The sequence below is a fragment of the Pyrgilauda ruficollis genome, unplaced genomic scaffold, assembly GCF_017590135.1.
Source record: "Pyrgilauda ruficollis isolate IOZ18807 unplaced genomic scaffold, ASM1759013v1 scaffold56, whole genome shotgun sequence".
Classification (NCBI taxonomy): Eukaryota; Metazoa; Chordata; class Aves; order Passeriformes; family Passeridae; genus Pyrgilauda; species Pyrgilauda ruficollis.
In genome coordinates, this window is record NW_024527266.1 from 3,169,299 (window position 1) to 3,181,819 (window position 12,521).

The window sequence follows — 12,521 nt, forward strand, 5'->3', positions numbered from 1 at the left end:
GAGTGTTTTGGCCCTGCACTGAGCAGCCCTGGGTGCCCAGGGCACACGTTCCAGCAGTGGGTGAGGAGAAGGGGACCACAGGTCCTTGCTGCCCTTCAGCAACAGGACAGACAGGGGAACTCAGGGGGGCAGGCAACAATGGGCAGTGCAGCCCTCCTGGTGCCCTCCACATCCCCCCCAGACCCCTGGGCTGGTGCCTGCCCCATCTGGACTCATGGCACTGCAGTGTCCATCACCACAACCGTGGGCAGCCATCATGGCTCCAGGGCTGGTGGGAGCACCTGTCCTCGTCCCCCTGCACCGTGTGACTGAGCTGATGTCCCAGCCACTGAAATGGACACAGAAGATGCATTCTCCATTTTATTTAAAAAACCCCATCTATTTTCCACAGGACAGTACATGAAGGAACAGGGCAGTGGTGCTGGACACTGTCACCTGCCCCTGCCTTGCCCTGGCACTGCCTAGCAAGCAAGGGGCTGCACCTGGGGTGAGAAGAGGCAGATGCTGCTACAAATGGACACAGCTGTCAAAGAGGCCATCACTGGAAGCCTTCTTGTAGCCTTCTCTTCTGGGGTTCATTCTTCTGGTGGCAAAGGAACGGTTTGGTGACAGTCCTTCTCTGCCCACAGCAGGGATAGCAAAGCTTCACCTTCAGCATCCCAACAGCACCGCCCTGGCTGCAGATGATCTTAGCCAGCCCTACCTGCAGCTCCAGCACCATCCCCTCTCCCAGGCCACCAGCACCAGTAACACCAGACTGCTCCCTCCCACTCAAGTACAGTAACACCACAAGGGGAGGGAAGCAGGGATCAATCCAGAAAGGGCAGCAGAGATCTGCTTCTGGCCAAAGCACACCAGGCACCCAGGTGAGATGGGTCCCATTGTCCCAGAGGTATGGGAGGGGAAAAGAGAGTTCACTCCTCGAGTGGTAGCACTAGGTTGCTGCCCAGCTGGAGGTCACAGCATTATCACTTCTCCTCCTCCTTCTCTGCTGAAATTCTCCTCTGCCCACAGCCCTGTTTCATCGGATGATGGGTGCCGAGCGGTCGTTGGTGACTGTGGGGCGCAGCTTGACTGTGGCAAAGGGGTTGGTACCTCTGGAATGGGAAAGGAAACAGGCAACCATCAGAAAGTCTGCCAATGCCATGCAGGGATGTCTGTGACCAAGCAAAGGCTACTTAGTCCTGTTGCAGTCATTTCCATGCCAAGGAGGAGAGCGTGGTAAAGCTCATTCCTGAGTATGTTTTCTCCACCCTTAACACACCCTGCTGCACATTCCCATGTGGTTCCCCTTGGGCTCTCCTGAGGGCTCCTCACCCTCCTTCTTCCAAAGGATGAGGAAGGGACACTAGCACATGGCTGTCCCTCATGATAGCACTCCGCACTCATAGAGTGTACACCAACCCTCCAAGCAAGGCGTCGGGGAGCGGAAAAAGGCCACGGCACCACACCAGAAACACGGAGACAGCAACCCAGCTGCAGGGGGAACAAAACCAGGGACTTATGGCAAGTCTCATCCCCACAGACCTGACTCATCAGAACTCAAAGGCACGTCTTTTTCTGCCTCAGCCCTTTCCAAGCAGGCAGAGATGCACAGTCGCGTAGCTCCACACTCAGGCTGCGAGCTGCTATTGTGACCCTTCCCGGATGGATGGGAAGGAGCATGCGGGTCTGGACATGTGTTCAGGGTGCTCAGGTCCTACCTCATTTTATCTGAGTCAGGATAGGACCTTCCCAGGCAGCAGAGGCCAGAATGGACCACCTCTGCCTCCTGTCCTGGAATGTAGGCTGTGCATTGCTTTTCCCCAGACACTTCCTTGTTTCTCCCACATTTGATAATCCAAAAGACTAAATAATAATAGCACTGTAATAATACTCCCCTCTGTCAGATTATTCCATAGTGGAGTTCCACATCCTACTCACCGTGGGAAGAGCTCAGGGGGCTGGTCAAATACTCCTGATTTCTGCAGTGAAAAGAAAAGCAGCAGTGAGAAATCTGGAGTAGGGAATGTAGAGAGAAGAGTGGGGCAGGAGACACTGCACACATGGAGGAAGATTTCACAAAACACTTAGATGAGTTAGGAGCCCAAGTCCTCTCAACAGGGCTCTGACTCCTTATTCAATCAAGCTTTGCAAAGGTCCACAAATTCCCCACTGTAGGTAACACCCTGAATTTTGTGGTGGGGGGTTGTCCCTACACCACAGGTTCCTTACTCCCCTAGGACATCTTCCTTTGTTTTGGGCAAGAAAGGAGATGACTCACATCCCCAAAATGCCATATCTGAAGAGCACAGCAAACAGTGACAGTCTGAGCTACATTTCACCCTCCAGCACAGCCAGAGATGCCCCCTCATGTTGCCCACACACCCTGGCAAAAAGTCTGCTGTCCATGCCCTCACATGATTCCTGCATCCATGGGGAACTCCAGAGCTGTACCTACCTACCCTACACTACATATTACTTAAAAGTGGACAAACCTGATGGACAAAGTTGGACCTAGGCCCTGTGACACTTATTCTTGGCCGGTAGATAGTGAAGGATGAGTGACAACTGACCTGCTAAAGTATTCTGGTGACAGACAAGAAAGTCACACGTGCCTATCTGGCATCCAGTTGGGAAGTCACACCCATTTGTTTGTGGCTCAGCTGGGGGATGTCTTGGTCATACATTTAAAACAAGGTGGAGTCTTTCCAAATTAGTCTTTCCCTCCTTTATAGTGAGGTTCCACAGTCTGCCATGCTGTTCCAAATGCTGCACACAATTAATGACTCAATCCCAGGTCTATCCCTACACCCTAGCCCTGGGGCAGGACGAAAACCCTGTGACCCAGAGGGACAGAAAGGCTGCAGAGGCTGTTCCCCTGTGTTGTGCAGCCTGAAGCTACCTGAAACCACAGAGCAGGACATAAAGGGAAAAAAAAGAGTAATTAAATGTTGCAGTTTTCAGTTCTTTGAAGCATTCAATAGCTTGCAACCTTGCTCTGGCCTGGAGCCAGTTACCGTGGAAAAGGTTTTCCAGCCCTCTGTGAGACTGAGCAAGTAATGCCCCATGGGCAGCACTGTTCTTTCCTCCCCCAGGTCCTCACCTTTAACTTGGGTCTCCCCAGTCAATTCCTTACTTCTGGAAGCAATGCTAAATGGAGAACTTCCTTCTCAGTATGCCATCCATAGGCCATGAGTTGGACACAACTCGTTCTAAGGCTCCTAAATATAGCTGTGCTGTGCCCTCAGCCTTTGCTCCCAGCTTTTCCCTACCCCAGCTGTGAGTTTAAGCAAACCCTCATCTGAATTTAAGAGAGGAACCCTATGAAACTCCTCTCCATTCTCTGAAGGGAGAAGAAGGATGGCATCTCTGTCAGCTGGTCACCCACTCCCAGACCAGCCTGGTCACTCCATGGTCCTACTATTAGCAGAAAGAAGTGCTGCCCTGGAGCCACCAGAAATCAGGCTGGGAGGTCATGGAGAAAAGGACTGAACTGAAGGGTCCCTGGTGAGCAAAAAGAGAGAGAGATGAGAAGGGCAGGGGCAGAAAAGCAGTCCCTTGGGGGAGCAAAGCCAGGCACTGAGGATCTGCACACAACAGGAGGACTGGCAGGGGTCATCAGACAAGGTGGCATGTGAACAGACTGGGTGGGAAAGACTGGTGCTAACAAGACTCAGGAAAGCAGCAGGTCCCTTCACCAGCATCAGAAAGGTGATTATTCTCTGTCTCTACTGGCCAAAGCAGAAAAGGTGGGCCCTGGAGGAGGAAAGTCAGATGGGGCCCACTTCACACCCACCCGCCAGTCACTGCTCCTGCACTCACCTTGGAGCCAGAATTGACTGGGGGGACCACCCCACTCTGGTGAGTGCTGGCACCCACGGAGAGGGGAGGCGGGTTCGGCAAGCTGGGCTGGGCAGCAGCAGGCCAGTAACTGCTGGAGGACGGCGTGCTGGGACGGTCCAGGATGTCATCCATACTGTGACTGCTTCGCAGCGGGAAGGACCTGAGCAGGAGGAGAGGACAGTGAGGTGGGACCAAAGAGCAAGGATCAGGGAGCAGCACAGCTGCTAGCACAACATGGGATGTCTCTGGAGGAAATACGCGTGTCTTGGACTGGCCCAGTTGACAGAACCTTTGAGATGACATTGCACAGGTTATGGGAGCTGCCTGGGGAAGCCTGCGAGATCCCAGGGCACAATGAGGCTCTTGGCAGGTTCTCCAGCATGGGAGCCCTGCAGCTCTCCATGGGGCACACTCTGAACAGTTACCCCACTGGCATTTGTGGTGTACCAGGAGCTCCTGCCTGGCCAATTGCCCTCCCATTACCTGGTGTCTGGCTCCTCCATCTCCCTCGTATTCTCCAAAGGCTTGACATAAGCTTCAGGGAACCAGCCACACCTAGGGCACAGGAACAGAGCCAAATGAGGTCCAGGTAACCATGGTTTGTGGTTCTTCAGATCCAGTTGCCAAACCCTTCTGATCTGCACCCATCTCACACATCAATCAAGCCACATTTGCCACTACCATGTGTGACAGGGCTCCTGCACTTCTTTCACCCATAGATGGGGCACAGGGGTTATCGTGGGACAGACCTTGAGCTTGGAGCAGGACTCGCTTATCATCTCAGGAGCCGTGCAAAACCTGTGCTCCTGGGAGTAATGTTGGTGCAACCCAGCAAGAGACACTCCAACCAACCACAATCACGAGGAAGCTGTGGAAAACTCCTCCAGGGATTTTACAGCAGCTCCACTCCAGAAACAGCTGCCCAAAGAAAGGCACTGCTTTTGTTCATCTCACATCTGTGAGCATTCCTGCAGACCACATCCTCTGTGGAGCGGGGCAGGCTTTACACACAGATGTTGGCTGGCAGTGCCACAGGGAGTAATTCAGTAAGTGCTGGGTGCAGCAGTTTCCATGCCCTGCCTGTGCTGGAGGCTGTGGCAGCAGTTGCAGCGTGAGCTAAGAAATGCCAGGCCTCTCAGGTAACTCCAGCAGTTCATGGCCCTGCTGGATCCCATGACAGGAGTCACTCAGTCATGCAAGCCAGGAGGGGGTCACTGCATCCCTGGCTCTTCCACCCAAAGCCCCTGGAGGTTTCCCAGGCAGCCCATCCACGCCAGCCCTGCCACACTGCATCTTCTTGGCACGGAGAGCTCCCATCCCTGAAGACACAGCGCTGTCCCACTGAGGTGGCGGGTGGGACACAGTGCCCAGGCCACACCAGGAGGCAGGGGGGTGATAATTTTGGGCTCAACCCTTCCAGGTCCAGACTCAACAAGCCTGCATCTGTCCCGTTTACAGCAGCAGAGTCACGTACGTGGATGAGCCCTCCAGCTTGCCGTAGAGCCAGCCGTTCTGTGCCTCGGGCATCAGCACCGTGATGACATCCCCGGGCTCGAAGCGCAGCAGGGTCCGGTTGGCACCCGTCGTGTGGGGCACGATGGCCTGAACCCTTGATGTGCCACTCCTCTTCCTGCCCTCGCTGCCACTGCTGGCCTCGCCAAAGGAACCCGAACGGGACGTACGGCCCGTAGGGAGCAAACCTGTGGGGAGGCATCCCAAGGGTCAGGCTGGAGTCTGGCATCCTCCTGCAAGACCCTGCTGCCTCAAAGGGACCAGTGCTTTCCCAGTCAAGCAATTACTCTAGGGGAGGAGCAGATGGCCTTTCAGGGAGAGAGCAAAACATAGCATGGGAAAAGCAGGGTAAGCACCCTGCAGGAGACAATCCACTCAAGCCAAACCCATTTGTTTTGCACTGTGTCCTCTGTGGCCAAATGCCTAGAGCACAAGCACTGCATGCTCTGGCTGACGCCCTCCCCGCCTGACAGTCCTCTTCATGACCTGCTAGAGCTACTGGTTGTTTGGGTAATTTCTGTCTCTCCCTGTCCTTTTTTTACTTCTTGTAAAAACTTTGAGCTGAAATTTCTCAGGAAGGAAAAGCAGGTGTGGCACGGGTTAAGTGGCTGGGTTTCATAGGGCAAGATAATATTTAATCTGGTAATATGAGAGAAGGTGCTTTACTAAAATGGGAACTCTAGCAAGAACCAGTTCTTGTAGTTCAAGGAGCCTTGAAAATTGTACATTCGTGGGTTCCCCACCTCACACAGCCTGGCCTTGCCCTGGATGGACTCTGCCCTGAAGGCTGAGCTCACTTTCTACTTCAGCCTTGCCCTCTACAGCTCCCATAGGTGCTGTCCTCTCACCATGCCCAGGAACGTGGCTGAGGTCTGGTGGTCTGCTAGAGTGGTGGCCCCTTCCCAAACCCAACCCTCTTCCCAGAGAGGTCCAACCCCTGTGTCTCCCCACAGCAGTGCTCCCAGAAGCGGGTCATACTGGCTGCTGATGGTGTCCTCCGCAGTGGCCGCCTGGGAGACTCTGGCTGAGGAGACATTCTCATTTCTGGAGGGTCAGGAGAGAAGATGCTGGATCTACTCCCAGTCATAGAGGAAGCAAAGTCCCCAAGGGGTCTCTGGGCCTGTTGGAAAGAAAGGGGGTTGAGCACACATCCACGAAGGCTGTGTTAGGCAGGAGATGCTCTGAGACTCTTAGAAAGCCAAACTCAGCACATTCCTCTACTGCAGTTCACACACAGGCTACTCTTCCTCTTGGCCAGGAAAGGCCGCTGGAGCTGGACAAGGCAGCAAGCACCATGGTTGGCCAAGGATTGACCTTGCCCTGCAGCCTCACCACCAAAGAACCATTGAATATTTTGGGTTAGAAGAGACCTTTAAAGGCCATCTAGTCCAACCACCTGAAATTAGCAAGGATGTCTTCAATCAGATCAGGTTGCTCACAGCTCAGTTCAGCCTGACCTTGAATGTTTCCAGAGACAGGGCATCTACCACCTCTCTGGGCAACCTGTTCCAATATCTCCCCACACAAGGTTAAGCTGTCTGTGGGCTCCTCACCATCTCGAGGTGGGTGGGTGTGAGGCGTCCTGATGGATACCCCTGGCCGTGGGAGGCAGAGAGCAGCCCCTGTGAGTGGCTGTTGGAGGGGTTACGGCTGGCTTCCAGCTGCTCCTTCCACCGTGGTGTCTTGCTCTGGATCATGCCCCGAGCCTGGGAGGAAACAGAGAAGAGGGGGTGATGGACAGGGCAGACCAGCTACAGAAGAAGCCTAGGCTTACGTGAGCATTAGAGACCAGGTCCTGCCACAATTAGGCTTGTGGGCATGGCAAAACAGCTCCCTTTAGGAATTTCCAGGATGGCACCCTCCAGCAAAGTTCCCCTGGTCCCAAAGACCCTGCTATAAACACCTACAGGACCCTTCCCTCCTCCATCACTCGCGCACCCAACTAACCCCATGCCAGCATCACCCTCAGCCCCAGACATGTTCTCCCAGCCTGGTACAGCCAGCCTGAACCTCACAGCAAGAAACAAAATAGTTTCCTGCCCTAGTCCGTGCAGAGATGCGTCCTTCACCTAAGGGATGGCTCAGCCCTGCCTGCACGCTCCCCCTCCAGCCCTGCTGTCTGCTCCCCCAGCTCTGCTGCCCAGCATGGCAGGGCTGTACCCTGCTGTAAAACTGGAGGAGAGTGTTGTAGAGCATCTGGTGCTTTTCAGCCAGGAAGCGGTAGCGGCGTTTCTCCTCCAGCTCAGCCTCCCTCTGGCTCTCCGAGACGAACGCCTGCATCTCCGAGCGCAGCCGCATCACGTTCTCCTGTGTCACAGGGAAAAAAGGGAGGAAGGGATCGCTGAAAATCCAGCAGAGTAGACTCAGGGGAAGAGTCATCACATCTATCAGCTTCCCAGTCCTCTTGCAGTGCTGGAGCAGCAGAGAGGAGCCAGAGCAGAGTGCCAGGGATTAAGTCCTTGCTTCCTGAGGCTTCCTAAATGAGGAAAGGGCTTGGCAGGACTGAGTACCACAGGTCAGTAGCACCCTGTAGAACAGGAGTTTCCTACTTTCCAGATAAGCCTGCTGCCTTTTGAACATCGGGGCAACCCCTTGGATAAGACTGCTGAGAAATCAGCCCTGGTTCCCGAAAAATCATCCAATTCTTATTACCAACTGCCCTTCCTGCAATCACTGCTTACCTTCATCTCCCGGGCATTTTTGTCACGAGCCCTCTCCATTCTCCACAGCTCTGCCATGCACTTATCCAGGTTGGTGGCTCTTCGCTGGTACTCCAGCTCATACTGCTTCTGGCTCTCCTGCCAGGGAGAAAAGAGGCTCAGCCAGGAGCCAGAGACCCCGCCACACTGTGAGGCAGCAAGGGTCCTGCTCTGACTCTGGGTGGTTGGGCATCTGAGTCCACCTGCAATCAGGCTTCACCTGGACCTCTTATAAAATGCCTTTCTTCTCATTTTAAATGGCCCAAGAGTGCTGATGAACATCCAGATCTCAGGAGCAAGGACCCAGCTGCCCAGCCCTGGATCCCAAGGCCTCTGTCTTCCTCTGTGGCACTGCCCACCAGCATGGCCAGCTGGGCCACGGCAGCACAGGACCCACAGACAGGCAGAACCTGGGATCTGGGGAAGCTGGGAACTCTGCTTTTGGAATGCTGAGTCTCTCAGCCTCACTGAAGCATTTGGCAAGTCCCACTGCACAAAGAACAGCCACCTGCCCTCTTTCAGCTCTCCATCATCAGCAGAACAAGGGGAGTTTGTTCCATGATGGGAGAAGGTAAGACCCCCCTATCTCCTGCTGAGAAGAATCACAGAAACACCTCAAGTGTTGAAGCAAAAACCCTTGGGTGAGATAAACAAGGAGAGCTGAGGAGGAGAAGGGAGTTCATCACTTACACTGATAAACTGCACATCCATTTTGCTGTTCTTCTCCATGTGCTGCAGCAGGTCCACGTGGAAGGTCTGAGCCTGAAAGAGGTGAAAGAGCCATCACCCTTATCCCTTCACTGTTGCACTGTGATAAGGGGTGGCTCATAAAACATGCAGAGCGAGTGACTGGCAGCCAGGCTCTGGGCATGCCAGCCCTGTAGCCTTCCTCTGCCACGTGCAGCAGGGAGGCAGGCGCCTGCTTGCAGGCGTGTGTGAGGGCAGCTGATGGGGTGCACGTGGTAAATGCTGATAAGCTGTATTTCAGGAAATCACTTTATTCTCCACCTCCACCAGCCCTTGGGAAAACCACTCACCACAACTTCCAAATCAGAGCTCAGTAGTCTCTGCGTGTCAGACATCTGCATCAGAATTTCACCTTCGGGGAAAAAGACAGGAGAAGGTGAAAAAGTCTTGTGGCCATTTTCTCATGTGCCCAGGGAGGCAGACAGCAGCGTGCAGCTCAGGCTGATGAGCTTTCACACAGCTGTGAAAGTCCAAGAGATATCACAAAGCACTGGTCTCTGCACCCTGGTATCCTGCCTTCCTTCCCAGGCACTACCAGCGCAGGTTTCCCCCGGCCCACGTGATGGCTGGACCAGTGCTCTGCTACAGCCCCAGGTGTCAGAGGCACCGGGGTGCTGGCCTCTGGGTGCTGGGTCTCTGCTCTGCCGCAGCCCCTCCAGGCCCCATTTCTGACCCAATGGCTCCCAGCTGTGCTGCACGTTCCTGGCTGTCCTATGGAAGGCAGCTCCAGCACCCGCTCCGGTGCTGTGCATGGTCCCGCTTCACCAGTGCTGGCCTTGTGGAACCAGGAAAGGAAGAGACTGATGACAGGGAGCAGAGGAGCCAACTGGGAGATGCAGATGACAAGAAGAGCCTGCAAAAGTGGCACATCTGCTGGAAGCTTTTTGCTAAAATGTTTAGCAGTGGACCAGTTCTCTGACCACGTTTTCAGCAGTCACCACCAGGCTGCAGAGTCATTTCCACTGCTGAGTGTGAGTCCCTCAGCCCCAAGCTGCCATTCCAGCCAGCTGCAGGCTCAGGAGGACAAAACTCCATCAGTTGTTGTCAGTGCATGCTCCCTGGCTTTTCCCTCACACCCTCAAGGAGAAAAATGCTTCCTCTGTGATGAAAATTTCATCTCTGGGGGCAGAATGCCTCAACAGGGACTGGTTTCTGTGAGAGGTCCATCACTGGAGGTCCATCACAGGAGCTGAGCTCACTCACTGATCTCAGAGATACAGTGCTGGGACTGTGAGAAATATTCAAGGACGCACAATAAATTTGACTGTCACCACCTGGACAGGGCCTGGCACAGAGAGACACCATTTAGAGGAGCTGTCTTTCTTGCCCCAGTACCTGGAAGTGGAGCAACTAAGGGAGAAGGTCAAAAAAGGTAACCGTGGCTCACCACAGGAGAGAAGATGATGTGCAGGAGAGCCTTACCCAGCATGTGTGAGGTGGAACTCTGCAGTGCTTGCTCCCCAATCTTCTCAATGGCCTTAAAATACACTTCAGCTGCTTTGGATAGTGCTGTGGGGAGAGGAGAGGGGTGGTAAGGGTCCAGCCTGCCTTCCCACCACCACCAGCTCCAGCAAGCAGCGCACAGAACTGCCACCTCCTGGTACTTGGCCTATAGGCACCCCATCTGTCCCCATCAGCAGTGGGTCCTGGAGCTGAAGAGTGCTCAAGAGCAGCTCAGGACATGTCAGGGGTGGCAGAGCAGCAACCTTGTCCTGGGTGAGGGGATGGGGGTGCCCAGGCTGGATGCAGCAGGGTGGTCTGGAGCCCTGGCTGTGTGGGACCCCACTCACCATGGAAGGCACGCAGGTAGTTGTTGCCCAGGTACACCAGGTTCTCCAGCGCAGGGTTGAACTGCTCCAGGATGCTCTGTGGCCAGGCAGAAGCACATTAATGCCATTCTTCCTCGTGCCCAGAGACCTCAGCAGGTCAAGGCCCCTGTGCTGTGGTTTGGCTGGGTGAGAGCCCCCTCTGGAGCACTGGAACCGAGACAATGTACAGCCAGCTCCCTGCATCGGGGCTGGCTAGCAACTTCAGCTGCCCTTAGCCTTCCCACCCAGCCAGGAGAGGGGCCGTGCAGAGGGCAGGGTGGCCCACTGCAGAGCCAAGGGGTGGCCTAAATGAAGATGGCTTTCTCCCAAGGGCCCACACCCACTGCAGGCAGGGGAGACACTGCAGGGGGATCTGAGCAGCCTTTTCCCTCACCCCACAGCCAGCCAGAGGGCCACTGCTTATTATCCAGGCACGAACACAACCCTTTCCTGGCCAGGATGTGGTGCACTGCCAGACTCAGCAGCTTAGTAAGAGAAGGGACGAACAACCAGCTTCTCTGCTTTTATTTGCATTTATCTAAGGTGTCCATTGACTACAGAGAAGATGAAGACCAGAATAAGCAATTCCCCACTTCTGTCAGCCCTCCCCCCTTGGTTCAGCACTGGTGTGTGTAGGGAAGCATTTATGAGACCAGAGACTCTTTCAAGGGAGGGGCAAAACGGCCGATCAAACTTCTTCCTGGCAGCAACCAAGGTGTGCCACCCTTCATGCTCCATGTCCAAACCACCCTGCCTGCCCAGTTCCTTCCCGAATCTGCCCTTAGGAACCACACCACCCTCTCCTCTGGCTCCCAAATACAGCCCAGAGCCCACAGGAGCTGCTGCAGTTCAGCCTGTGAATGGATTCAGCCGTCAGCTGTCCAGCCAAGGGAGCCTTTGGCAGAAAACACTCATCTTTGGCAGAAAGCACTCATCTCCCACCCACATGTCCCCCATACACAGTCAGGAGCAGCCTTTGATGCCAACACTCACCTTATAGATGGAGATGGTGGATCTGTAGGACAGATCCATCTCTGGAGCCTATTCACACTCCCACAGAGAAGCAAGAAGAGTACAAGGTGCTATTCTGGCCTGAAGGACTCTGCTTCTGCTCAGCCAGCTGGATGGAAAGAGCCTGTCACCAGCAAGGAAGGACAGCAGGAAGACAGAGATGTGGTACAAAGGGAGCACTGATGGAGTTTAATAATTCACCAGCCGAGAGGCTGGAACTTGATCTCTGGAAGTAACCAGACTCTGGGGGGGAGAGAGGAATCCTGCGACAGCCAGCAAGGACATGTGACCGCCTCTTTGCATTATTGATTGCCAGCTTGGTACCCGGCTCTGCCTGTCCTGACACCTGCGGCGCCGGCCACCTGCCCGAGCCACCGCCTTACGGCTCGCTGTCCCCAGCACTGCCACGGCTCGCTCGGCCGCACTGCGCTGAGCAACCAGGCGTCCCCAGGGCTCTCTCACACGGGCACCCCGCAAGCCAGGGAAGCCCTGGCAGCAAAAAGCAGCAGGCAGGAGGAACGCAAGGAAAGCTCTACACAATTTTCAGCTCTCCCTTGCCTGTATTCCCCCACCCCAGGCTTCAGCCCTCTGGCTCTTAGCCTCCCTCTTCGCCTCCCTCCCACCCTCAGTGAAACTCTCAGTGAAACTCTCTTAACAGCAGGAACAGGTTTCTGTCTGAACCCTTTCCCAGGTTTCACCTCTGGTGAGCTGGGACCAGCACTGCCATTGTGATTTCTTCTGGGCACGTGCCTGGGAAGAGATGGATCAAGCAAAACCTAGTGTTCTATTTTTTCAGGCCTGGACAGCTCCAAGAGGATCCTCATATTGCAGCTGGTCCAAAGCCTTTCCACTCTGGTTGCAGCTGCTGTGGGGTAACCAGCCACTCATCCCTGCCATGTGCTCCCAGGGCTGGCTGCAG

General features: G+C 54.8%; 1 protein-coding gene across 2 annotated transcripts; it reads right to left on the reverse strand.

The window, feature by feature from the left end:
• Positions 1–374: 374 nt before the first annotated feature.
• On the reverse strand, positions 375–11,678 carry BAIAP2L2 (BAR/IMD domain containing adaptor protein 2 like 2). 2 transcript variants are annotated; one of them, XM_041481558.1, is made up of 14 exons: positions 11,585–11,678; positions 10,574–10,649; positions 10,206–10,292; positions 9,074–9,135; positions 8,727–8,798; positions 8,019–8,135; positions 7,498–7,644; positions 6,891–7,043; positions 6,316–6,451; positions 5,300–5,525; positions 4,309–4,380; positions 3,805–3,985; positions 1,924–1,964; positions 375–1,097 (listed from the first exon to the last, which is right to left on the reverse strand). In XM_041481558.1, exons 1-14 carry the CDS (start codon positions 11,621–11,623, stop codon positions 1,022–1,024), a joined length of 1,485 nt encoding a protein of 494 aa, XP_041337492.1. In that variant the 5' UTR covers positions 11,624–11,678; the 3' UTR covers positions 375–1,021. The 2 variants fall into 2 exon arrangements, with proteins under 2 accessions (XP_041337492.1, XP_041337493.1); XM_041481559.1 differs by having other exon boundaries at positions 6,316–6,457.
• Positions 11,679–12,521: the final 843 nt, after the last annotated feature.